General features: G+C 44.5%; 2 protein-coding genes across 2 annotated transcripts in view; one reads left to right on the top strand and one right to left on the bottom strand.

Moving 5' to 3' along the window:
- The window catches only part of LOC115100186 (NADH-cytochrome b5 reductase-like), an 18,134-nt gene extending 14,971 nt beyond the window's left edge, over nucleotides 1-3,163 (bottom strand). The window contains exon 1 of the mRNA XM_029618495.1: nucleotides 2,582-3,163. The gene's annotated coding sequence lies outside the window, so the exon portion shown is untranslated. The remainder of the gene's footprint in view (nucleotides 1-2,581) is intronic.
- Nucleotides 3,162-25,842, top strand: MRPL37 (mitochondrial ribosomal protein L37). The gene is made up of 7 exons (XM_029618491.1): nucleotides 3,162-3,636; nucleotides 5,961-6,144; nucleotides 10,521-10,636; nucleotides 13,676-13,861; nucleotides 14,410-14,564; nucleotides 17,615-17,818; nucleotides 24,531-25,842. The coding sequence occupies exons 1-7, from the start codon at nucleotides 3,318-3,320 to the stop codon at nucleotides 24,606-24,608; spliced, it is 1,242 nt and encodes a 413-aa protein (XP_029474351.1). The 5' UTR covers nucleotides 3,162-3,317; the 3' UTR covers nucleotides 24,609-25,842.

Here is a 25,842-nt window from a genome sequence, read left to right as displayed (position 1 = left end):
GACATTTTCCAGGTGTTTTACAACATGACAAATGTTGAGACTCTGACAGTGGCCAATCCCTATCACTTAGAACCAGGTAAAATTCCTATTGTGCATTCTCAACAGGAAAGTCTGGTCCATCTTGGTCACTTCCAGATGTAAGAGATGGAGCCACCCAAGCCTATCTGGTTACGAACTGCTACAGACCTTTTCTCCAGAAGTATGTCCAAACCTTTTTGAAACTCAGCTATAAAACTACCCTTAACCACATTACCGGCAACAAATTCCACAACTTAAATGTGCATTGACTGACAAAATACTTCCTGAAATATGCTAATTAGTGTCATGGCATGTTCCTTCAGAAAAGTACATACTGAGTGTGTCGTGACCCTTGGTCTGACCCATCATGGCAACTTCTTATATTCTTAAGGGGAGGTGGGCCATGTATATACATTGTGTACTCTTTTCAGTGGATAAGATTAGTTAGTTTAAAGTGAAATAAATAAATACATTTTTCTAAACAAAGCATGGACTGGAAAGTGCTCAGAATCATTTGAAGCTACTGGGGTACAGCTCAATGTGGTAAAGCTGAAGAACCACTGAGCTAAGGGCTTCTCATTTGTTCTGGTATAAACTAATTAAACTTACAGGAAAAGCTGAAATTACTCCTGGGTGAATTCTGCACACAAAAATTTAAAATTCTGTAAACTTTGTATTGGTTAAAATAACAATACACAGCACAGTGTTTAAGAAATTTAAAATGTAATACAGAAAAGTTATTACTCACAGATGCAGAGTTTTAAATATTTTGAGCAGAATTCCTCTAGAAGTGCACTGCAAGTGTCCCTTCCACCTCTCTCCCTACGCCAGACCTCTTTCACTCTATCCTCTTAGGCCCCCATCTCCTCTGCTCTCCACTATCTCTCCCCTCCCCCTCAAATCCTTCCACTCTATTTCCACCCCCCAGTCCTCCATCCTACAGTTTGGCCCTCTCATAAACATAAACACTCATACAGGCTCCCTCTCTTTTGTTCACTCAGGCTCCTTTTCTCACACACGCAAACACACAATCCCTAACTCATACATAAAGGATCCCAATCTCTCACTCACATACACATTCCCTAACTCAGGATCCTTCTCTCTCTCACATACATAAGAACATAAGAACATAAGAAAATGCCATACTGGGTCAGACCAAGGGTCCATCAAGCCCAGCATCCTGTTTCCAACAGTGGCCAATCCAGGCCATAAGAACCTGGCAAGTACCCAAAAACTAAGTCTATTCCATGTAACCATTGCTAATGGCAGTGGCTATTCTCTAAGTGAACTTAATAGCAGGTAATGGACTTCTCCAAGAACTTATCCAATCCTTTTTTAAACACAGCTATACTAACTGCACGAACCACATTCTCTGGCAACAAATTCCAGAGTTTAATTGTGCGTTGAGTAAAAAAGAACTTTCTCCGATTAGTTTTAAATGTGCCCCATGCTAACTTCATGGAGTGTCCCCTAGTCCTTCTACTATCCGAAAGAGTAAATAACCGATTCACATCTACCCGTTCTAGACCTCTCATGATTTTAAACACCTCTATCATATCCCCCCCTCAGTCGTCTCTTCTCCAAGCTGAAAAGTCCTAACCTCTTTAGTCTTTCCTCATAGGGGAGTTGTTCCATTCCCCTTATCATTTTGGTAGCCCTTCTCTGTACCTTCTCCATCGCAATTATATCTTTTTTGAGATGCGGCGACCAGAATTGTACACAGTATTCAAGGTGCGGTCTCACCAGCACCCTCACAAGCACACTTCCTCTCTCTCTCACACAGGCTCACAAGCTTTGTGGCCTCTCACACTAGGCCTGCTGATCTTCACCACAAGCAGGATGAGCTCCGCTCACGGCCAGCAGATCCTCACCATGAGTGGGATAGGCACAGCTCATAGGCCCTAGGGCCTGTCTCAGAAATTCTGCACAAAAACTGTAGAGTCTGAAGGGAAGGGGAATTCTGCGCAAATTCTGCACTAAGAACAAAATGGTCCCAGGTGTATGAAATGGATCAAACTGTTACACAATGCAAGCCAATTAATATAGCAGTCAAATTATCTATGGAGTAAAAAGAAAGGATCAGGTGACACCATTATTAGTGGAACTCCACTGGTTGCCTGTAGAAATCAGAAAAAGTATCTAAAATTCTAACATTGGTGTTTAAAGCGGTTCATAAAGTGTATCCACAGTATTAGACAAAATTACTGATTCCCTGTCAGCTTCAATGAACATTGTGTTCGCTTCATCAAGAGCTGCTGCTGATTAGACTGGTGCAAACAAAATCAACTGCATTCAGCTACCTAGCGCCTGCTCTTTGGAGTTCGCTTCCATTGGATTTACATAAAGAAAAGAATTATAATAAATTCAGGAAGCTTTTAAAAAGACTTGGTTATTTACTAAGGCTCATTATGATAATTAGGTTTTTTAAAGATAATTGATATTCAATTTTGTGTATTATATGTTAATTGCATATAAAAATGTGTATTTTTAAATTGAAAAGCGCTTTGATTTTAATTGGAGATTACAGTATAGTAAGAATTTAAATAAACTAAATTTCACTTACCAGTCTGATGCCTATATGGGGTTCCAATCAGTAGTACTACCCCCGTACCTGCCCAGTAGTGCTGCTTCGAGACCTGCTGCGGCATTGGAGATGGTTGGCCTGAACTCGCGATGAACCAAAGCTCGGTGAACTATTTTCTTCCATCTCGTCGGGGCTGCATGAATCTGATACCCCAGGAAAACGTAAACTCTGCTTGAGATGGTAGAAGTGTGATCTAGCAAGCGAGAAGTCCTGACTCTGGATCTCTCTGCCTCCCTTAACCTAAAAGCACCAGCCCGCTCCTGCTGCTCCCGGGAAAACTGCTATGCAACCCCGGTCCTTGCAGCCTGCAGGACGCCCGGAACTTAAATGTCCGCGAGCACCTTCCCTCTCCCTCCCCAGAACTCTGTGCACAGCGAGCGGACGGTCCAGGGTAGCCACGCGCCAATATCCCCTGGAGCGGAGACCGCTGCCCCCTCTCACCCGGCCACCCAACAGCCGGGGCGCCTCTATATCTTCTCTTTCAGGCTTCTGAAGGACGAGCATAGAAGAAGAGCAGTCAGACGGCCGAGGAGGCGCAGCTCTTGGTAGACGGTCCCTTGGTCTGGATTGGTTGGGGAAGCAGAGGGACGGAGCATGGGCCGTGTCCATGGAGATCACCCATAGGCCTTTGCGGTTCCAGTATGGCTGCGCGCGTGCGGTGGTGCTGAGGCTCTTGACCCGGGCGCGTTCTGCTATCCCCGTCGCAACTCCGTGAATGGCTGGAGCCGGGCTCTGGCGGTGCCGCTGTGCCCTGATGGGCGGCACCGGCTGCCATCGTCTTCTATCGGTATCGGGGGCCCTTTCAGGCCGCTTTTACCCGCCGCCGCCGCAGCGGAAGGAGTACGACATCCCTGGGCTGGAGCCCATCACCTATGCTGACCGGATGCATTATGTCCCCGGCCTGGCGAAACCCAAGTTCCAGCATTGGGTGAGGGAGTGGCGGGACCCCTTCCACGGCGTCCCCATGGACATCTCATCACTGCTCAAGGAGAAACCCTGCTACATATTCCACCAGGGGACCAGGCTGCTGGAAGGTAGGGCCGCGCACGTCCGACCGGAGAAAGATGGCAATGTGCTGCGCTCCTTCGCCCTGACACCCGTGTGGTCGCTATTTCAAGTTGTTGTTTGGCTAATTTAAGGCCCCGATATAATAAAGGGCACTAGGCAGCGCACATTTTTTCTGCATAAAACTTTACGCCCCGTGGAGCAGTTTTTTTTTTAATGCATAAAACGTGCCCACAGATTAGTGCTCCTCTGTGCAAATCGCATATGAATCAAGGCATTAGCTATTTATTCTAATTATATTTAGCTCATTCCTTTTCATTGTAGTCCAAGGTGAGTTACATTCAGGTACTGTAGGTCTTTTCCTGTTCTGGAGGACTCACAATTTAAGGCTGTAGTACCCGAATGTAATCAGCTTTGAAGTGATGAAAAGCAGAATATAAATTAAATAAGTGTGAAGTGACTTGCCTAGGCTGTAATGGGTGGGCTGAATGGTGGTTGTTATGTCATAGAAGTCACAACACACTTATTTGTAAGTATAGAAGTTTTACTTATAATTCTAAGAATAAGCATTGAAAGCATACAAGATTAGGTTTTGCATTAAGAAAATATACAAAGATACTTCCCCCTCACAGTTTTCAGTGTGAGTCTTAAATATTTTTGGAAATCTGGAACATTAACCCCAGAGGGTTTACAATATAAGGGGGTCGTTTATTAAAATGCGCTAAGGCGTTTTCGCATGCATTAAGGGCTTATCGCATGTGAAAAACCCCCAGGACTCTCTACATGGGTAACATCAAGCTAGGTGGAGAGAACATTGCCCAAATCTCATCTTGGAGTGAGTTTTCTCACTCCGAAGGCCATCAAATCTTCGCAAGAGACCACTGTTCTGTTCGTACATCTCACATTGAATGTCAAAGTGGACCCTAACCCCCTACACTAATACCTAAACCTCACCTCCAGTTACTAGGTGGGCCTACTATAGGGATACAAATACCTATCTAGGGAGAGGACACTATGGCTAGTCTCTCTCTCTCTCAGCCCGCTGCTCCTCCACTAATCTGTTCTTTCTCTGATTACAATCAGTCTATCTGAAGTTGGTCTTTTTATGTTAATTATTCTGATCTGTGTCCTGGTTTCTTCTCTGGGCTTACTACCTTATGTTCTTGTCATTTGATGATGCCCCACTGTCAGTGCTGAGCACATCAGCAACAATAGATGAGGTCAGGTTACTGATGTCCTGTTTTCCCCGATATCTGCATAGTTAGCCTTCCTGTTATTTATGGGTACTCTGTTTACTGCTGAAAGCCAGATTTATTTCTTTAGCTATTTTTAAGAGACTTTTACTAGAAAAATATGAAAATGCTAACATAGGTTTTTGTCTGCTTTCATTTTCTAACAATCTTGAGGGCAACAGCAAGGAAAGATCATAAGGCTTTCTGGGTGAAGGGCACCTGTAGGTAGTTCACAGCAGCCTTTGAAATGTGTTCCCATTCAAGTGTATCACTCTGCCCTTTTATTTAAAAATCTCTTACCTGCAAATTCTAAAGTTCATGGTGGGATGCATAAAAGAATTAACTTGTTTGCTATTGATTGTTAACAAAAACACAAGTCCTCAGTCCCCATAACCTGCAATATGCCATTATTCCCATGTTTCATATATTGTCCACTATCCAAACTTGCTGCAAGAGAAGCATAGTTCCTTATAAGCAATAGCTTTGAAACCTCATTTCACACAGCCATGTAGTTGTGAGAAAATTGACACTGGGATGGAGTAGTGATGGAGAAAAGGTTCGGGTGCCCGTCCTGCATCACAGGGTCACAATGTTAATCTCTTTAGTAACCTCTCAGACACAAAAAGGCTATCCAGAGATAAAATGCCCATTGCTCTCCTGTCTTCATGACACAACAAGCCTCCACAGACCCCAGCACTCCTGCTGCTCCTGCTAAACCAAGACACTAAACCTACAGTGGGTTTATTTTTGATAGCAAATAGGAAGCATGTGAGTAATTATCTTGTAAGCACAAAAAGATATGAATATTGTTTCCCATTCCAGGACACATTAATTCTCTTAGGAGTGTCTCGTGTGAAGCTTTATCAAATGTCTTCTGATTGGCACAATATTGTTAATAAAGTTTATAGTGTAGCTCATCCATAGTTTACCTACCATTGTGTAATTTAAAGCAAATTTTGATTGACCATTGCATTTTTGTCATTTATCTGTAGCAATCTCAGATTTTACACCTATACAGCATGTGCATATCGCCAGGGCATTTACAGCGCAGAAATTTAATGTATGTGTTGAAGTTGGTAAGTTTTCTTTAAATAATTTTAATGACTTACTTTGCTTTGAAGGAGTAAAGCAAGCACTCTGGCTGAGCAAGTCAAAGTTAATAGAGGGTCTGCCTCCGAAAATCCTTAGTGTGACTGAAGATCCAGCCCACCAAATAGAAAATCAGGATGAGAGAGTACAGAATATTATTTGCCATGCACGCTTCTGGAGCACCACAGAAATAGAACCAACCAGAGAGACATTTTGGTAAGTCTGAGGGTCCTACTGTTTTCAGTCTATAAGCAGGCTGAATTAACCATTACATGTGGGTGACGTCATCTGAAGGCACTGAACAGACTCATCTTTCCAAGCTAGTAGAGCTTTGAGCTCTACTGAGCATGTTCAGGAGTTGCCTTGTGAGTCTCTTCAGTCATTTTTTGTCCGAGCACAGATGTGAATTGTAGCTCTCCTATATTTTTCTGTAAAAATTCTTAAAACCTTTTTCAATTTGATATTTTATCTTCAGTTTCTTCTTATAAAGTTGCCTCGCTGCCTCTGCAGCCCCACAACAGCACTTTTTGGTGCTATAAAAAAACTTCATAACAACAAACCATCGCCTTCTCTTCTACCATGTCTGTCCAGAAGAAGAAATAACTACTATGATCAATTTCAAATGTTATATTTGATGGCCATGAATTGTTACTGATGCCTCAGTCTGGACACAACTAGAAAAACTGCAGTGCCTGCAGATGGATATCCCTGCACTCACAGAGGTCCAGGATGCTTCACATTGAAGAACTGCAGGAGGAACGGGATCATGGTCTCTCTGCCAGGAAGCCTTAAAAATCAAGAATTGGATGGAAAGAAATCAAGCTGTTCTGTAGGCCACCTATCTGCTTGACATCTCCAGGATGCTGGCAAATCATCTCAGCAGAGAGTTTCAACCACACGAATGGTCTCTACAGCAATCAGTAGGTGACAAACTCTTCAGCTTATGGGGGTCTACCGTCTGTGAACCTGTTTGCATCACTGCAGAATGCGAAACAATTCTTCTCAGCTCTACCAAGCAATCATAGGCTTGGTCAAGATGCTCTGCTCCTCAATTGGGTATAAAGCCTCGTGTATGCTTTTCCACCGTTTATTGCTTATTACCAGAATAGTGCAGAAGGTTCTTCAGGACCTTGCTTATCCGATCCTCATAGCTCCGGTGTGGCCCAAACAAATCTGGTATGCATATCTTGTACAGCTTTCCAGCAGTCCTTCCATACATGTGGACATCATACTATCCCAGCCTCTCAGCTTAGACGTTGTGCTCAGGGATTGAAGATCTCCACTTACCTATAGAGTCTGTAGACATGCTGGCCTCATCTGGAAAACCTTCCACTAGAAGAAATGATGCCTTCAGATGGCATAGGTACTCCAAAGGGGGTCCTCAAAATGCTTTGGACCTGTTTTCATGTGAATCTAAGCATCTGCTGAAACACTTGCTCCATCTTTCTGACTTGGGCCTCACCACCTCTTCTGTAAGAGTGCACCTCAGCGCCATAGCGGTTTACCATACTCAAGAAGATAGCAAACCAATCTCTATCCGTCTGCTGATATCTTGCTTCATGAAAGGCGTTTGACATGGCAAACCCCTGGAACAAACGCCACTTGTTCCATGGGACATGAATGTAGCCCTTTCCCAACTAATGAAGCCACCTTTTGAGCCATTGGAGTCAGGTTCTGTAAAGTATTTGACATGGAAAGGTGGTGGTCCTCGTCACAGTGACTTCAGCTAGGACAGCCAGCAAACTCCAACTCCATATGTTCAATTCTTCCACAACAGGGTGGCTCGCCATACTCCCAAAAATCCTCATCTTTCATTTCAATTAATCTATTATATTTCCTACTTATTTCCTAGGCCCCATGTGTATGATGGCAAAAAAAAGCCCTACATGCTCTGGACTGAAAAATGGCCTTGGCGTATTACAAGAAATGAACTCCGCCACTTCATAAGACTTCCCAACTATTCGTCTCACACAATCCCAACAGACTAAAAGTAGTAGTTGCCAAACATACCTTGTCTAACTGGCTGGCTGAGTGCATTCAGCACTGCTCTACCTTAATAGGACCTCAAATCACAGGCTTGGTGAAGGCTCATCAAGTGAGAGCCATTGCTGCTTCTGTTGCATGTCTTCAAGAAGTACCTGTTGAAGATATCCATCTGCAAAGCTGCAACTTTGTCTTCCGTTCATACCTTTACATCTTACTACTGACTTCATAACCTCTCAAAGACGGACAGTAAATTTGGATAGGCAGTTTTGCAAAATCTGGTCTTGCTGTAGTCCACTTTCAGGGGAGCAATTGGCAATTTATAAGACTGTGGTCTGTAATTTAACCATAAACCAAGTTAATAACATGTTCTGAAATGAATTGAAAAAGTACTTATCTGCGAGCCAAGCGATGTTTGTATCGGACCGACTGTAATTGCTCCCCTGAAGAAGATGGGTACAGCAAAACACTGACAGTGTTGGGTTCTGTGACTAGCATTTGAGACTGTTGGATTTTTATTTGTTACAGAAAAATAATTTAAAAATATATATTTTGACATTGCATCAAGATGGCTGATCGAACTATGTGGATGGTCCTTGCTTAGGACGCATCGTCAGGCTTGCTGACATTTCCTTAATTTAAAATGTATCTTTTGCAGACCATATAATAATCTTTCATTTTGGGTTCCTCCCACCTTTTTTTTTTGTTAGCATTTTAAGAAAATATGAGTGATCAGACAAAACAAGTCTATTTTTGTTTCAAATTAGTGCTATTTTATGATGCATAAAATAGTTTATCCTTAAACCATAGCAATAAGGGAAATATATAAAATGATCCTGTTCAAAAGTTTACATACCCTTGAATGTTTGGGCTGATAATGTACACTCATGATGACACATACAAGTTGAGATGAAGGGTAGGTATTTACACCCGTGCCTTGTTTCATTGTAATTAGTGTCTGTGTATAAATAGTTTCTTAGCTTTTTAAAAACCCTTGTGCATTTCATCCAGGACTGCACTGACTTTGGTTACTGAAGCATGGGGAAAGCAAAAGAACTGTCAAAGGATCTGTGAACAAAAGTAGTTCAACTTTATAAATCAGGAAAAGGATATAAAAAATATCCAAAGAGTTGGAAATGTCAATCAGTACTGTTCAACTCTGATCAAGAAGTGGAAAATTATGGGTTCTGTTAATACCAAGGTAGACCAAGAAAGATTTCAGACACAACTGCCAGGAAAATTTGTCAGAATGCAAAGAAATACCCCCAAGCCACTTCTACTGAAATACAGGCGTCTCTGAAACAAAGTGATATGAGCATTTCAGCATGCACAATAAGGAGATACTTGAACAAAAATGGGCTGCATGGTAGAGTTGCCAGAAAAAAAAGCCATTACTGCACCAATGCCAGAAAACAGCCCGCTTACAATACGCCAGACTGCACCCAGAGAAGCCTCAAAACTTCTGTAACAAAATAATTTCCCTGTACGTACCCGGATCAGTCCAGACCAAAAACTTCTGTAACACAATCATTTGGAATGATGAGAGCAAAATTGAACTTTTTGGTCACAACCATAAATGCTATGAAGAGAGGCGCACCATCCCTACCGTGATGCATGGAGTTGGATCTCTGCTGATTTGGGGGGGGGAGGGGGGGAGCCTCAGTGGCAGAGGGAATTTAATCAGAATTGATGGCGGAATGAATGCAGCATCTTATCAGAAAATATTGGAGGAGAATTTGCATTCATCATTCAGGAAGCTGTGCATGAGGCACACTTGGACTTTCCAACATGACAATGATATGAAACATAAGAACAAGTCCGACCCTTCAGCGGCTGCAGCAGAAGAAAGTGAAGGCTCTGGAGTGGCCATCACAGCCTCCTGCCCATCATTGAGCCACAGTGGGGAGAACTCAAACATGCAGTTCATGCTAGGACCATCAAAGAATTTACTGGATCTGGAGGTTTTTAGCCGAGAGGAATGGGCGGCTTTACCACATGAGAAAATAAAGGGCCTCGTTCACAACCATCACAAGACTGCAAGCTGTCATTGATACAAAAGAGGGCAATACACGATATTAAGAACTAAGGGTGTGCAAACTTTTGACCAGGACCATTTTATTTCCTTTATTGCTATGGTTTGTTTAATGATTGTGCTATTCTGTGACGCATAATAGTTTTATTTGAAACACATTAAAAATAACATGTATTTTTTCTGATTACTCATGTTTTCTTAAAATGCTAAATCCAAACCATATAGGTGTATAGGTGACACAGTATCGAGAAATCACGGGTCTTTTTGTTATGTTTATTCTTAAAATGCTACACATCTTACAAATTTTACCAGGGGTATGTAAACTTAAGAGACCAATGTATATAGTTCAGAAGTAAATTAAGCATGATGTACAAGAGAGATATTAAGAATCAGTTAGGTAGAAACAGCCCAGCAGTGGGCAAACTCATGGTCAAAGGCCGAGTTTGGGCAGGCTGGTGATATTGGGATGAGTCTTTGTTGTGGATTCTATTTGTGCTAAATGCGTTCTTAAATGTAAAAATAGAGAACTTTAAACCTAGTCAAATAATTTGTGCCTTTTTTTTTTTTCTCTTTGAAGCCCAACCCTTTTGCAGGACTTGTTACATCTGTGCAGGACCCTGACTAGCAGCCACCCCTCACTGTCCGAGAGGATGCTGGCAGAGAACTACCAGCCGGCAGCTACATGGCATAGAGGTTGGTAATCTAGTCCGGCAGAAATGTTGCACAAAAGCACTGGTCAGAAAGCTTGAGTATCTGTTATGTTATGTTACAGGTATCAAACTCCTCCCACTCCCCATCCTGGCATTGAGGAGCACGGGGCCGCAAGAAGCAGATTCATTTTCCATGCCCCCTACCCTGGCAGGGAGGAACAGCCCAGCCTGCGGAGCTGTGAAAAGTATCAGCCGCCTCCTCAGTCTCATCGCCCTGGCACTCAGGAGCAGCCCGGCCCACGAGCCTACGAGCTGCATCGGCTGCCGCCTCCCTCCCCCCCCCCCCCCCCCCCAAGCAGGTCTGGTAATGAGGAGGCCTGGGGCTGCTGCCTCCCTCACACCTCTTCAGCAGTGAGAAGCAGTGTGGCCATCGGGAGAGAGAGAGACGCATTGGGCTCCTCGCACCCACTCCCCCCAGTAATGAAAAGCAGCATGGCCCACGGCTCCTTCTGCATACTCCAGACAAAATGAAGCTGAAGAAGGAGGCTGCTGTTCCCCTTTGTGCTTCCAGAGGCGGAAAACAAAAATCGTGTGTGTGTGTGTGTTGTATCTAATTGAGCAGGAGTGTATGATTGAGCATGTGAGAATATAGGAGCAATGGTGTGTGTGTGTGTGTGTTTGGGTATGTGAGAGAGAGCATATGAGCCTGTGTGTGATTGCGCATGTGAGAGAGTGAACGAGCATGTGTATGTAGGGCTCAGCATGAGAGAGGACGTGTCCGAGCATGAGAGAGCGCGCATATGTGTGTTTGTGCAGAGTGAATGAGAATGTGTGTATGTATATAGCTGAGCACAAGAGAGCAGACAAGAATGTATGTGTGTGTATATGGTTAAGCATGGGAGAGAGAGCGCATGAGTGAGTGTGTATGTGTATCGTTGATCATAGAGAGAGCATGGAGAAAGCCTCTCTCCCCACCCTACCTGCTAATCCATGATAATCTCAGGGCATCTGGAAATCAAAAGTTCCCAGGTATGGAAAGCGAGGCATTGATTTTTTTTATCCTTATAGTTTTAATTATTAGGGGTTATTTTATGTATCAGCTGTTTTGAAATATTTTATTGGCAATTTGAAAATTGTATATGAACTTTTAATTATTGGATGTTCTGTTTGTCAGGATTGTTTAAATATTTATAATTTTTATTAGCATTTTGTTAATATTATAACTTATATTTCTTGATTTTGTTTGATGTTTTATGAGACATGATGTTTCTGTTTTTCCATTGTTGCTCTGCATACAGAGTCTGGCTTGTTGTGGTTTCCAGTTCAGTTTTTATCTGAATGTTTATACTTATACTTTATGATCTCTTTGTTCATTATTTGGTGAGGATCTGTCAGTGTTTTGCATGTGTGAACAAGGTGAGGTGTTCTGCTGGCATATAGTTTTGTGTAGGGTCTATAGGAGCTTGGCTTGTTCTGTTTTACTAATAGCAGGTGTATTGGTGTTTTAGAGACTGGTGTAATATTTACAGTGTTGCCTTTTCATAGGTAGGATTGTTACTGTTTGAGTGGTGGCGTGTAGTACTGTTTTGGTATGGGAGGTTTACTATATTTATTCAATGGCTTTCTGAGGGCCTACCTACACATAACATGCGATACCATAGGCCTAATGCCATATGGGTTCTAAATGCCTTTTTTGTTTTACATTTTGTGCAGGGTTTTCTGCTTGCAAATATAATATAGATGTTGTTGTAAGTGGTATGTTTACCTTAATGTCCTTTTTCATGTAAAATCTAGTAATATGAATGCATAATTTTTGATTGTGTGTGGGAGGAAGGCATGACTGGGAGGGGGCTGATACCTGGTGGTTGGATTAGGGGCCATTGACTGCAGGGCTCTGGTGCCTACCTCAGGACTGACACTGCAATGATTGGAGTAAATAAGTATTGGTGAACGAAGGCTCATGGCGCCAGGACCTCTGAAGTGGAAGCCCAGAGGAGCAGGAGGAAACTGCTGGGTCAAAATAAAAATCAAAGCTCCCAGCTCTTGGTGTTGTATGTGGTGTTCAGAGTGAGGGAGCGCTGTTTTAGTTGGCCATAGGTGCCAAAAGGCCTGGCTAGGGCTCAGGCTCCCCTCCATGGCTTTTCTTTAGCTTCTCATCCCTGTTCCTGTCTCTGCTCTTTATAATCTGTCAGAAGCAGGTTTAAATTCTGGGGAGCTTGATGTAACCGTACTGCCATTCTTAGAGTTGGCTACTGTGAAGGCTGCAGCTAAACAGTACAGAAAGAACCTAGAGGAGCTTCTTGCTTCCTTGGCTCCTCGTCAGAGCACGGATCCTGTTCAGAATTGTATCCCTGGTATTTCTGGTGCTATGAGGTAATGGCCTGGGCTATTTGAGAGACAAGTTCACTTGGTATACACTATAGGGATTTACGATCTAGTTACAAGTTCTGCAGGTGATTCCTATGATTACTAGCTTTGAGGAAATCCAGGTTGAGATTTAGAGCTTTCTTAATAGTAGCCCCCACTCTGTGAAATAAATTGCCTACGAGACTTGGCTCTTCCCTTTATGTCAGAGGTGGATGTAGGTAAGGCTTGATAAGATAGCTTCCTGCCTACAGTTTTCTGAGTGGTTAAGTGATGTTATGTTTTTGAATGTGCTTGTTTTATTGTTTTTGTTTTGTTTTGTTTTTAAATGTGCTTTGTTTTATTATGATTGCTTGTTTAGGACAGATGTTTTTATGTTTGCAATTGTATTCCTCCTTGGACAGCTTTTTGGGACTGAAAAGAAGATTTGTTAAATTTTTAATTTATTTTTTATATTTAGCTCATGGTAGCGCAAGGTGAGTTACATTCAGGCACAGTAGGTATTAAGAAATGTTTTAAAATAAAGGGTACCCAACACTTAAAACTGTGTGATTTTGTGCCTCTTGCACTATATTTTCAACTCAGCCCCTAAGCAAAAACTTGTCCTCTCCCACAGGCAGGAGTGCGTGTCCTACTTAAATTTCATGTAGAATTTACCCAGGATGGGCTCTTTACTAGATTATTCCTAATGAATCTACCTGCTCCTTTTCTTTTACAGAATCAAACCTCCTCCAAGTTCGCGGCACAAATGGTTTACTGCTGAGTTCCACCAGACCGCTGGCACCACTGGCCTCCAGGGATGAAATACTGGCCACTGAAAATCACGTCCTAGAGACCTTCTATCCCATCTCTCCCACCATCGATCTTCAAGAAGCCCATATTTATGCAGAGAAGAATAGTACAGGTAGAGCTCCTCTGGCACCATGCTAAAAATAAAGAGAGACATCGATTGCCTTTTTAAATGGGGATGCCTACAGGCACTCGAGTTTATTCATTTCCAGTCTGTAAGTGCTTTTTACTTTATCTGCCAGTGCATTGTACAGCAGGTGACGTTTATAGCGGACCATTAAAATTAGCAACACATGGTGGACCTGGCCGAATAATTTGTTTGTATCTGGCGATAGCGTGATGTATTTTACATTAACTGTTTGGGAAAACTACTTTTATTTCTCCCTCCAGATTGCCTGATTTGAAAAAAATCTCTAATACATTCATTCTTGGGAAATCGTATAAAAAAAACTGAAAGTGGAAAGCTTGAACTCTGCTTTAACGGGCTCTAGCTCTGTACATAGTTTGGGGTTTAGGCTGCATAATGATTTAACAGAACAGTAAGACTTGTGAGATAACAGATGTGGAACAATGTTCTAACCCATGAAAATGAAAAATAGTTTTTGGTTTTTTTCCCCTGCTTTTATTAACTGACGGTACGCGATTGTTGTCTATAATGTGCAGGTTTTCAGAACAACTACCCTTACCCTCATCCGCACACGGTTTACTTCTCCAATTTCTCCAAAAAATTTAAGAAGTGGAAATCTGAGCACCTGCAGGCCAAGATGATTATGTTTGCTTTTGCGAATGCTCTGGTTAAGGCCAAGGCTGTGTACGGAGTAAGTACGAGGTTTCTCATTCGCTAGGGGCTGACGGGTTACTTTCTGAAGGGACTGGTATATGTAAATTGAAATATGGAGAACATTTTTTTTTTTTTTTTTTTAAAGTGGGATTTTTCTAGGTTATTGGAAATAGTTCAGATTTGTTTATTACCGCTCCTGGCGATCTAGTAGTGGTACCCAGCCCTATCTGCTAATTGATGCTTGAAAAGCCTGTGCGGAGTTCTGCTTATGCACATAGAATAGGAATTCAGATTACTGCGTGTTGAGATGGTGCCTGCCTTGACTTCCACTGGCATTCAGCATCCTTGAGGAAAGAAACCGTCCCATGGTTCTGGAAGCCAAACCCTGCAGCTGTAATTCTTGTCCCTGCACCATAGACTTTAGGTTGAGGTTGCAGGTCCTCAAGAATCCTTTTTTTAGCCTACTTTCCGAGGAGAAAGGAGGCTTATGAGATTGACATACATGTCCCTCCTCCTTCTCTAATAACCTTTTGCTTTGCTGGGGGAGGGCAGGACGGGGGATTTTTCAGATACACACTCGTGTGGACCGCGGAAAGCAAGCTGGATTACTGCTTGGTGGAACCTCTTGGGTTTATTGCTTTATGATTTAGCCATATTTTAATGTTCTGTTTTCAATATCCTGAATGGGCATTGTCAGAGCCAGGATTCTGGACTCAATGGACCTTGGTCTGACCCAACATGGCTGTTATGTTCTGGGTAGAATAAGCACCCAGGAAGACTTTTTTTTTTTTAATACAGTATACAATAGAAACAAGTGCAGTAAAGCTACAAATCTCTTTCTAACCCAACTACTGCAGGATGTTTTCAAAGCTGCAGTGCTGCTACCAAGTGTACAGCAGTAAACCATAGCACCCTATACCTCCAGGAAGAAATGCACTAAATATATATATATATATATATATATATATATATATATATATATATATATATATATTTTTTTTTTTTTATTTTTTTTTTTATTTTTTTTTTAACAAGCTGCAGGGCTTGGCATGCACCAAATTTGCATTCCCTCCCTTCTCCCCTCTGAGGCTTCCTGATGGGCTCAATTGGGTGCATGACACAAAGGTAACATGTTTGCTCCTCTAATGCAGGGATGTTGCACTAGCCTTTAGCATTGTAAGTCCACAGGTACCATTCAGACTAGCTAGCCATCTTTTGAATTGATTGGGCTGAAGTTTTTCTTCTTGGTGCCTCCTAATAAACACATGGGCTGTATCTCCTATCTGTAAGATTTATTGTGCTGTGCTAGTGAATCCAGATTAAATCATAGGGTTTCTTCTGGTTAGCTGTAGTCTTGGAAATCTCAGACCACTGTTTGTCCCAGCAAACCGTGCTGCATAAGTGAAGCTGGGTAGATCTCTTCCCAAAATTGGGCTCCTTGCACATGCCCCAGTAACGGTACTTACAAATGCATTTGTGATTGGGATTTTGAAAGTAGAAGCCATTTCAGATGGCCTTGTTTTGCTAGCTGTAGACATGAGACCGCTGGCACCATATATTCATTAGTGTACAAGAGCTAATTTTTGAGTGTTCTGATCTCCTTTTGCTGGCTATCTATTAATGATTTAAAGGGTGCTTTTTCTATTGTGTAAATGCTTTTAGTGATTATCACTGGTCAGGGTAATGACAGGCTTAAGGAAGTTCATCAGTCTTGGTGTGAGCTAAGTGGCAGTTTTATGGCTGTAGTAAGAGATTCTGGGGAGTGCAAGATGGATGTTGGGTGTTTATGGTTTTAGCCTACATTACTGTTATCCCCATTAAGAGATTTCATGTAAAGTGCCAGTGATTTATAGTTATTAATCTCAAACCATCCTGCAACATTCTGATTCTCAGAATCCTGGCGGGAGATGCAGCTCTCCTAGGTGAGTAACATCACTCACCTGTCGGCTGTCTTTGGAGAATACTTGTTACTGGTAAAGCACTTTTTGCTGTATTTCAAACTTTCTTTGCTTGTAAGTAACAGGGCAGATCGGTGCACTCTGCTCTGCTGACTGGCTTGGTAGAAATGGAATTGTTTTTGCCGTCACCTAGAGTACCAGACTGAGCTTCAGCCCATTAGCAGGCTGGGCCAGTCGTGTAGCTTCAGTTTGCATGGCCTTACTGCTGCAGCACCGAGGAACAAAGCAAAGCAGAGGCACAAAACACTTCCGTCACTTTGAACACATGTAAGAATTTGTTATTCACACCATTTACAGGGATTGTAATTGCTTTGTAAGCTTTTGTACTGCTCTTTCCTCCATAATGCCACAGCAAAGAGATGTAAATTGAAGCAACAGGACTAACTGTTCCTTCAGTGCACCAAGAGGAAAAATCTTCTAAAATATTGGGGTCGAGTATTCCCAAGGATCTTCATTTTCCTTTATTTTATTTTCCCTGGGAATTTATTAGCGTTTATTATAACAAACAAAAATGGGAGAAAATCCATGGAGAAAAGACTCCTTTTTTCCACCCTGATTTTTCTCCCATTTTTTTCATTCTAATAAACTCCCAGGGGGAATAAAATAAAATAAGTGAAAATGAAGGTCCCTCCATTTGAAGTAAGTGCAGGGTGACAGAGCTCCTCTTTGAGGAACATATACTGTAGGTGATGAAGGTAAGCCCGTCTGGTTGGAATGGTCTTGATTGGACTAGGGGGCACTCCATGAAGTTAGCAAGTAGCACATTTAAGACTAATCGGAGAAAATTCTTTTTCACTCAACGCACAATAAAGCTCTGGAATTTGTTGCCAGAGGATGTGGTTAGTGCAGTTAGTGTAGCTGGGTTCAAAAAAGGTTTGGATAAGTTCTTGGAGGAGAAGTCCATTATCTGCTATTAATCAAGTTTACTTAGGGAATAGCCACTGCTATTAATTGCATCAGTGGCATGGGATCTTCTTAGTGTTTGGGTAATTGCCAGGTTCTTGTGGCCTGGTTTGGCCTCTGTTGGAAACAGGATGGTGGGCTTGATAGACTCTTGGTCTGACCCAGCATGGCAATTTCTTATGTTCTTATCTGTGTAAACACACTATTTTTTGTCATTTTTTGGTAGGATGACAGCAAGATTTTGGAGCATCCAGTGGTGGTGCAGAGCGTGGGCACTGATGGCATGCTCTTCCAGTTCCTGGTGTTTCAGTTAAACACAACGGACTTGGACTCTAGTGATGGAGTCAAAAACTTAATCTGGATGGATTCTGACCAGCTGCTGTACGAGAATGCCCAGTGTATCCCAAAAATCAGGAAAAGAGAAGTTGTGGTAAGTGCTGATGGTTGCATGGGAAGGAGAAGGTTCATTTATTCTCACAAGCCATACATTGCTGAGTTTGTAGCTGTTTGGTGGCCTGCATAAATGACTTGAGAGTTTTGGTTGACAGGCCATCCCTGGGGAGACTTGTACAATTGGTGGTGGTGAGGACGTCAGTGTCTCCAGCACTTTTAGTTTGGCAGATTTCATAAACATTAAGGGGTAGATTTTAAAAGAAGCGCGATCAGCCTACTTTTGCTTGCGCATCAGACTCAAGCAAAAGTACGCTGGATTTTAGTAGATACGCGCGGAGCCGCGCGTATCCACTAAAATCCTGGATCGGCGCGCGCAAGGCTATCGATTTTGTATAGCCTGCGCGCGCCGAGCCGCGCTGCCTCCCCCCGTTCCCTCCCAGGCCGCTCCGAAATCGGAGCGGCCTCGGAGGGAACTTTCCTTTGCCCTCCCCTCACCTTACCCTCCCTTCCCCTACCTAACCCACCCACCCGGCCCTGTCTACACCCCCCCCCTTACCTTTGTCGGGGGATTTACGCCTCCCGGAGGGAGACGTAAATCCCCGCGCGCCAGCGGGCCTGCTGCGCGCCGGGCCGCGACCTGGGGGCGGGTACGGAGGGCGCGGCCACGCCCCCGGGGCGTAGCCACGCCCCGTACCCGCCCCCAAAACGCTGCCGACACGCCCCCGCAACGCGGCGCGCTCCGGCCCCGCCCCCCGACACGCCCCCCTCCGAGAACCCCGGGACGTACGCGAGTCCCGGGGCTCTGCGCGCGCCGGGAGGCCTATGTAAAATAGGCTTCCCGGCGCGCAGGGCCCTGCTCGCGTAAATCCGCCCGGTTTTGGGCGGATTTACGCGAGCAGGGCTCTGAAAATCCGCCCCACACTGTACTTTCTCAGTGTCCAGTCAGATGAATCCAGAACCAAGTGGGTTATGCACCTCTACCAGCAGATGGAGACAGAGCAAACTGACATCAGCCTGCCAGTATTCTCTGTCTTCAGCAGATTGTGGACGTGCATCTCCCTAATTGGGATTGCTTCATTTTGTAAAAGGAGAATTAAGGATATTACATTGCCTCGCTCTTCTGCAGTGATACCAAAAGGTCCCTCCCCCAGTGGAGAATTCCTGAGGTGATATCTGTGGTCTCTCAGATGAGTGCTTTGGTCCAGTAGCTGGTTTTTCAGCTGGCATGGACTTAGCTGCTTAAGCTTCTGAAAGGCAGCGAGTGTGGCAAGCCGAACACAGCAGTGACTGCATATGCCCTCTCCCCTCGCAGCTGGAGACTGTCTCTGTACGTCCCGCTCTGTGGGAGGTCGAGGGACATAGGCAGCCTGGCAGGTTGAGCAGCCTCTGTAGGCCCCCGCTCTGAGGCTTTTTCGCTGCACGCCGCATGGTAGGCCGCAACACCATTTCGTGCACTTTTCTTAGGCTGCCCTCTGCAGGATTGTCTGTTCAGCGCGTGCGTCTAACTGTGCATCCAGGTTGTGCATCCAGTTTTTGGATGCTTAGTTGGGCCTTGTATTCTGTGCGTCTATGTTAAGCAGAGCCTTAAGTGGCTGCAGGCTTACCTGTGCACCCAAGTTTTATTGTGTGCTTAAATTGGTTTTTGCGATGCCTAGGCATTGGGACATCTAGGTTGGACACTTAGTGTTTTTGGACATACAAAAAAACAACTAGACACATGCCTCCGGCCGCCGCTGAAGTGCACTGTCTGCCATAATGGTGCCTATGCCTAGGAAACCTAAGCGCCTTTCTCTTTGCACTGCCTGTCATATTCAGGCATCTCAGTCGGAGTGCCCGCTAACTTGTGCCAGTGGTGTTTGGAGGCTCAGGGAGAATTGCTTTCTTCTGATTTCACTAAGCCCAGCCAGATATAGGCCTGGGTACAGATGGCTCAGGTGGGGTGCCTGATTCTGGAACTCCCCTAACTGGTTCCTCAGCAGGGGATGGTAGCTCAGTGTGGACGCCTCAAGTACCTCCTGGATTAGATGCTTCTACCTTTTTGTGGGTAGAGTTTTTCCAGGGATTGCAATCCTTTCTCCAGGCACAATCTTCAGCCCTATCCGATACTCCCAGAGGAGAGTCATCAGTAGGAACCTTGCCGGGACTTACTGTTAAGCGCCAGAGTACTTCTCGATGGAGGTCCGGATGGCACGAATGATGATCCCGATTCAGACGCCTTGAGGATGGTGAAATTCCTCCAGGATTAGAACCATATAGAACTATGCTACGGCTCTTTCATAAAGATGAACTGCCAGCTCTGATTTCTCAGACCTTGAAAATGCTCGGAATTCCTGGAGCAGATGCTGTGACTGAGCCACAGAAAAATCCCATTTTGGTTTCCTTGTGTAAGGCCCTACTGTTTTTGCCCAGTGAAGGACGTCATTCAAGAATTAATTGATCTTGTGGGGTGCCCCGGAGGCTAATTTCAAAGGGGGTTGGGTTTTGGAAGGCCTGTACCCTTTGGATCCAGTGGCAAGAGAGCATTTGTTTTCCAAAGTTAGATGCACTTGTGTGTGCAGTCTCCAAGTGGACCACTATTCCTGTGGGAGGAGCAGCCTTGAAGGATGCTCATGATAGGATTGAGACTATCCTTAAGCAAGCATTCGATGCAATGGCAATGACCTTGCCGATAACTTCTTGTTCCCTAGTGGCTTGATCTTGTTTACTTCTCTCCCAGGAGGTCAATGACTCTGGGGTGAACTCCAGGGCAGTTTTGGAGTCAACTGCTGCTTTCTTGGCAGATGTGGGCTGTGATTTAGTTCCCTCTTTAGCCAGAGGAGTGGCTTCCATTGTAGTTGCCAGGCATTGATTATGGCTGAGAAATTGACTGGCTGATGCGACCTCCAAGGCTGACCTTACCAAATTACCCTTTAAAGGCTCGCTTTTATTTGGGAGCGAGTTGGAAAAATTAGCCAGTAAGTGGGGCGAATCCCCGGTTCCTTGTTTGCCAGAGGATAAGAAGCAGACGCTCCGCTCTAACATAAGAGCTCGTACTAGAGGATCCAGGTGTTTCGTCCCTGTAGAGGAACGACCCTTTAGAGAACTTGACCTTTTGGTCAAGTCTCAGTCCTTTCATCACAGAGCCAAAAAGGGGTAGTGGAACCTCCAACCCACCCCCCGGGAACAGGAAATAGGGGATGCCTATCTCTTTTATCAGCAGTGGGTCAAGACCACATAAGATCAGTGGGTCCTGGAGATGATATGAGAAGGATACAAGCTGAAGTTTTGCAGTGTTCCTCAGGACGTGTTCATGATGCCTCCCTGCCACTTGGCACAGAGGAAGCAGTAAGTAGAAACTACATTGGCAAAGCTCCTCAGACTGAAGGCTGTGGTTCCAGTGCCCAAATCTCAGGAAAATATGGGTTGCCATTCCATTTATTTCATTGTGCCCAAGGAGGAGGGCTCTTTTCGTCCCATCTTGGATCTCAAAGGTGTCAACTGTCATCCGAGGGTGAAGCTTTTCCACATGGAAACATTGTGCTCGATAATAATGGCTGTGCAGTTGGGGAGTTTCTGACCTCCTTGGATTTGTCTGAGACATCCTTTCATTTTCCCATCTGAATAGAGCATCAACGCTTTCTGCGGTTCGCAGTTCTGGGATGCCATCATCAGTTTTGGGCCCTGCCCTTTGGTCTGGCTACCACCCCAAGGACCTTTTCCAAGGTAATGGTGGTTCTGGCGGCAGAATTGAGAAAAGATGGGATCCTCGTACACCCGTATCTGGATGACTGGCTGATTCAAGCCAAGTCACTGGAAGAGGGCCGCAGAGTAACCCACAAGGCGATCTTCCTGTTGCAGAAACTTGGTTGGGTGGTAAAGCTGACAAAGAGCAGTCTTCAGCCTGCTCGGTCATTGGAATACCTCTGGGTTTGGTTTGACATGAGGCAGGGCAAAGATTTCCTGCTGGAAGTGCGCATTCAGAAGTTGATGACACAGCTCCGTCTGTTGTTAAATACTCTGCACCCGACCATATGATCCTGCCTGCAAGTACTTGGCTTAATGGCGGCGACCCTGGAAGTGGTCCCATGGGCGAGGGTGCATATGTGTCCTCTTCAGCGCGCTCTGTTGTCTCGGTGGAACTCGCAGTCTCAGGGCTATTTGATTTGGCTCTTCCTGCCGATTGGAAGTCTTCTTCCAACTGCAGTGGCGGCTGCAGGTGGATCATCTAAGGAAGGGAGTTTCCCTAGTGTCACCGAACTGGCTAGTACTGACAACAGATGCGAGCCTCCTTGGTTGGGGAGCTCACTAGAATACAGCGAGTCTCTTTGGAGCATCAATTGTCTGGAAGCCAGGGCGGTGCGGTTGGCATGTGTACAGTTCAGCAACAGGCTGCAGGGTTAATCAGTCTGGATAATGTCGGACAATGCAACCACTGTGGCTTACATTAATCAGTAGGAAGGAACCAAGAGCCAGCAAGTGTCGCAGGAAATAGATCAGCTTATGGAATGGGCAGAAGGGCATCTCAGATGATCTCAGCCTCATACATAGTAGGAAAAGACAATGTATGAGCAGATTTTCTGAGCAGGCAGAATCCGGACCCAGGAGAATGGGCCTTGTCAGATGAGGCATTTCAGCTGATTCTGGATTGCTGGGGGCCCAGATTCCTAGACCTCCTGGTGACTTCTCACAATGCAAAAGTTCCCAGATTCTTCAGTCACAGGAGAGATTCGAAGTCATTGGGGATTGATGCCCTAGTGCAGGAGTGGCCAGAAGGCAAGTTGCTGTATGCCTTTCCCCCATGGCCCATGTTGGGCAGATCTGATGGACTGAGCATCATAGAGGGATGGTGCTCTGGATTGGCCCAGGAGGCCATGGTATATGGATTTATGGCAGCTCCTAGGGGACTCTCCCCTTTGACTTCCAGCACAACAGGGATCATGAAGATCCGACTCTGTTTTGTCTTACGGTATAGCCCGTTGAGAGGACTCGATTGCTGAAACATGGATACTCTGCAGTGATTTCCACTTTTCTTAGGGCTAGAAAGTTCTCCACTTCCTTAGCCTATGTGCAAGTTTTGTGAGTGTTTGAGGCCTGGTGTGAGGTTTGAGGTTCTCTTCCTCATTCGGCCAAGATTCCACTCATTTTGGAATTTTTGCAGGATGGCTTGAATAAAGGTTTGGCCCCTAAAGGTTCCTTGTTGGCTCATCCTGATGTGGCCCATTTCCTGAAAGGAGTGAAACATCTTCATCCTCCCTTGCGGTTTCCAGGACCCTTATGGAGTCTAAATTTGGTCTTTGATTTTTTAGCGGGTCCTCATTTAGACCACTGCATAACCTGTCCTTGTGGTTACTGACCTTTAAAATGGTGTTTCTTATGGCAATTTGTTCTGCACGGAGAGTTTCTAGGCTGCAGGTCTTGTCTTTCCGGTATCCTTTCCTCCGGGTGACTCCAGGGGCGATACAGCTGTGTACTGTTCCTTTTTACCGAAGGTGGTCACTGAATTTCACTTGAATCAGTCCATCTTTCTGCCATCTCTGGACAGAGAGAGAGATGTAGAAGAGTACATTCTGTCGTGACCCTTGGATATGTCAAGAGACATATCATCCGGTATCTGGAGGTTACTAAGACTTTGCAGAAAACAGATCGCCTATTTGTTCCTCATGGTGGTACTAAACAAGGAGAACTGACCTCGCGGGCTACAATAACCTGTTAGCCACAGCAACATGCCTATTTAGGACAGGGCTCATTCCACTAAGGCTCAGGTAGTGTCATGGGCAGAAGTCAGGTTGCTGTCTCCCCTTGACATTTGCCAAGCGGTGACATGGTCCTCCTTACACACCTTTTCCAGGTTTTATTGTCTGGATGTGCAGGCCCGGGAGGACGCAGCCTTCGCACGTGAGGTTTTGACTGACCGCAGGCAGCCTGTTGCCCTATTCTGGAGTAGCTTTGGTATATCCCACTGGTCCTGAGTCCATCTGTCTACACATTAGGAAAGGAGAAATTTACTACTTACCTGATAATTTCCTTTTCTTTAGGACAGTCAGATGAATCTAGCTACCGAAGGTTTATAGTATGGTCCTCCTGTATGAATCCGTATTACTGGGATTCATCGGACTGTCCTAAAGAAAAGGAAATTATCAGGTAAGTAGTAATTTCTCATTCAGCACAGTGTCTAGTGTAAGTCTGTATAGGTTGCATCCATTGTCTGATTAGCAATTTACGGAGCATCCATTTTATCTTTGTGTGAATGGGACATTACAGCAATGTCTTAGCTACTTTTGCTTCAGATTGCAGATATTATCAAACTGCAGAAGTGTAAAAATGACTTTAAACTTTTTTATACTCTTCCCTTCTATAATTTATAGTTTGGTCACATGATGTTTGCAGAATTACAAACCTTTTAACACTGTAACATAGTCACTACTCCTATGTTTACTTGAAGGACCGCTGCTAAAATTTATTAAAATGACATGAGAATACATTTACTTTTCCTAGAATATGTGTAAAAAAAAAAAGTGTTAGAAAATGTTATTTGTGTAGGAAGAATACATGCTTATAGGTTTTCTCCGATTATTCTCGGGTTGCCTAATGGCATCACACCGTAGCAGTGGTAGATGTGGGCACTGGTAGCCAGCAGGAGCTGAAGAAAATCATGCCACGAGATCTGCTGGCAGTTAATGGGTTAAAGCTGTCACTGAGAAGTTTGACTGTCTGTTGAATGTTAGCCCAGCCAGTCCTTGTGTGAAATGAAATCTCTGCTTCCTCCACAGGTCCCTGCCGGATTGTCCGGGTATCGGCCCGAGACCTTCAGGAAGTTTCTGGCTTTGTACTTGCATGGAGCTGTGTGACCTCTGTCCGTTTTATGAAAGTGATGCTTCTCCCTTATTATCTAACCCCTAAATGGGAGGGGGAGGGGGGGGAACAGGGGGGAGTTGGTGCAGCCTGACTTAAAAAAAAAAAAAAAATTTTGTAAAGATGCTACTGCTCCATTTTTGAAAATAAAAACCATAGAAACTCGCGGCACTGCTCCCAGGGGGCACGTCAGAGCAGTGGCAGCTTTTCCAGGGCACGGACTCCGCGCCATTCATGCACGGAGGGGCTTTTTGGTGCCTGCATTTTTGTAGGCTGGGAGTACAGCCGGGTTTAAAGCAGCAGCCCTAGTATGAACTGTGCAGAAGACTTTCTAAAGGCCGGAAAGGGTTAAACTGCTGTTAAGGGAATCCTAAGCGCGCTGAGGGGCCTGAATGCTGACAGTTTGCCACACCACTCACCTGACTAATGGGGACATGGGAATCTACCCCCATTTGTTTTAGGAAACCACCAACACTACAGCAGGAGTACCTTGTCTGTCAAAAGCAGGGCTGGAGAGGAGTGACAATGCAAATGTGTGATGGCGAGAGATGCTCGTTTTAAGTTCCCATGAACTAAGCATTGTGGCCATCAGTCATCCACTCGCATCTGTAGAAAGGAGTTAGCGAGCAAGTGGTGGAAAAGACCTTCCTTTTTTTATTGAACTCGGTGCAGCTGTGACTCAAGAGCTCTGCTGCCTCCATCAGGTCCTTGAAGACCGTACCGAGACCCTGCTGTAATAATGTCCACTGGGCTGTGTGCACGTGTCAGCACCTGCTTCTGCACCGAACCTCCGAAGGACCCAGGGGTCGTGCTTGCACAGCTTAGCACGCCTCGAGGCAGTGGCTAGCGCTCCCCACTGCAGAGAGGCGCGTAGCCATAATGCTGGCAATGAAAGTGAGATAAGGGATCAGGCCTGCTCTGAGGCAGGCTCATCCCTGTGGAATCCTCTGCCAGAAGACCTCCGATTTGAAACAGTTTAAAAAAAAAAAAAAAAAAAGAGTTGAAGACGCTTTTCTTTTGTGAAGCTTTCACTTAGGACTAGTTGTACCCCCAATATTTGTCTTTCAAGTTATTTGGCTTTCCTATTGCAGATTAGTTTTCTATGATTGTGCTGTCAGTCAATTATTTGTTCCAATTTTATGGCTGTTTTAACTTGTAACCCGTCCCGATCCTTGGGAGAGTGCTGGAAGTGGATCTGGCAAAATAAAATAAATTTTAAGTTAATTCCTG

This window comes from Rhinatrema bivittatum, chromosome 10 (assembly GCF_901001135.1).
Source record: "Rhinatrema bivittatum chromosome 10, aRhiBiv1.1, whole genome shotgun sequence".
Lineage (NCBI taxonomy): Eukaryota > Metazoa > Chordata > Amphibia > Gymnophiona > Rhinatrematidae > Rhinatrema > Rhinatrema bivittatum.
The sequence above is the reverse complement of the archived record's forward strand: the minus strand, read 5'-3'. Positions and strand labels throughout refer to the sequence as shown.

Coding starts and splice junctions, on each gene's coding strand:
- MRPL37 (XM_029618491.1), top strand. CDS start 3,318: ATGGCTGGAGCCGGGCTCTGGCGGTGCCGCTGTGCCCTGATGGGCGGC. Junction 3,637..5,960: donor GGGGACCAGGCTGCTGGAAG/GTAGGGCCGCGC, acceptor TTTGCTTTGAAG/GAGTAAAGCAAGCACTCTGG. Junction 17,819..24,530: donor TCAGGAAAAGAGAAGTTGTG/GTAAGTGCTGAT, acceptor CTTCCTCCACAG/GTCCCTGCCGGATTGTCCGG.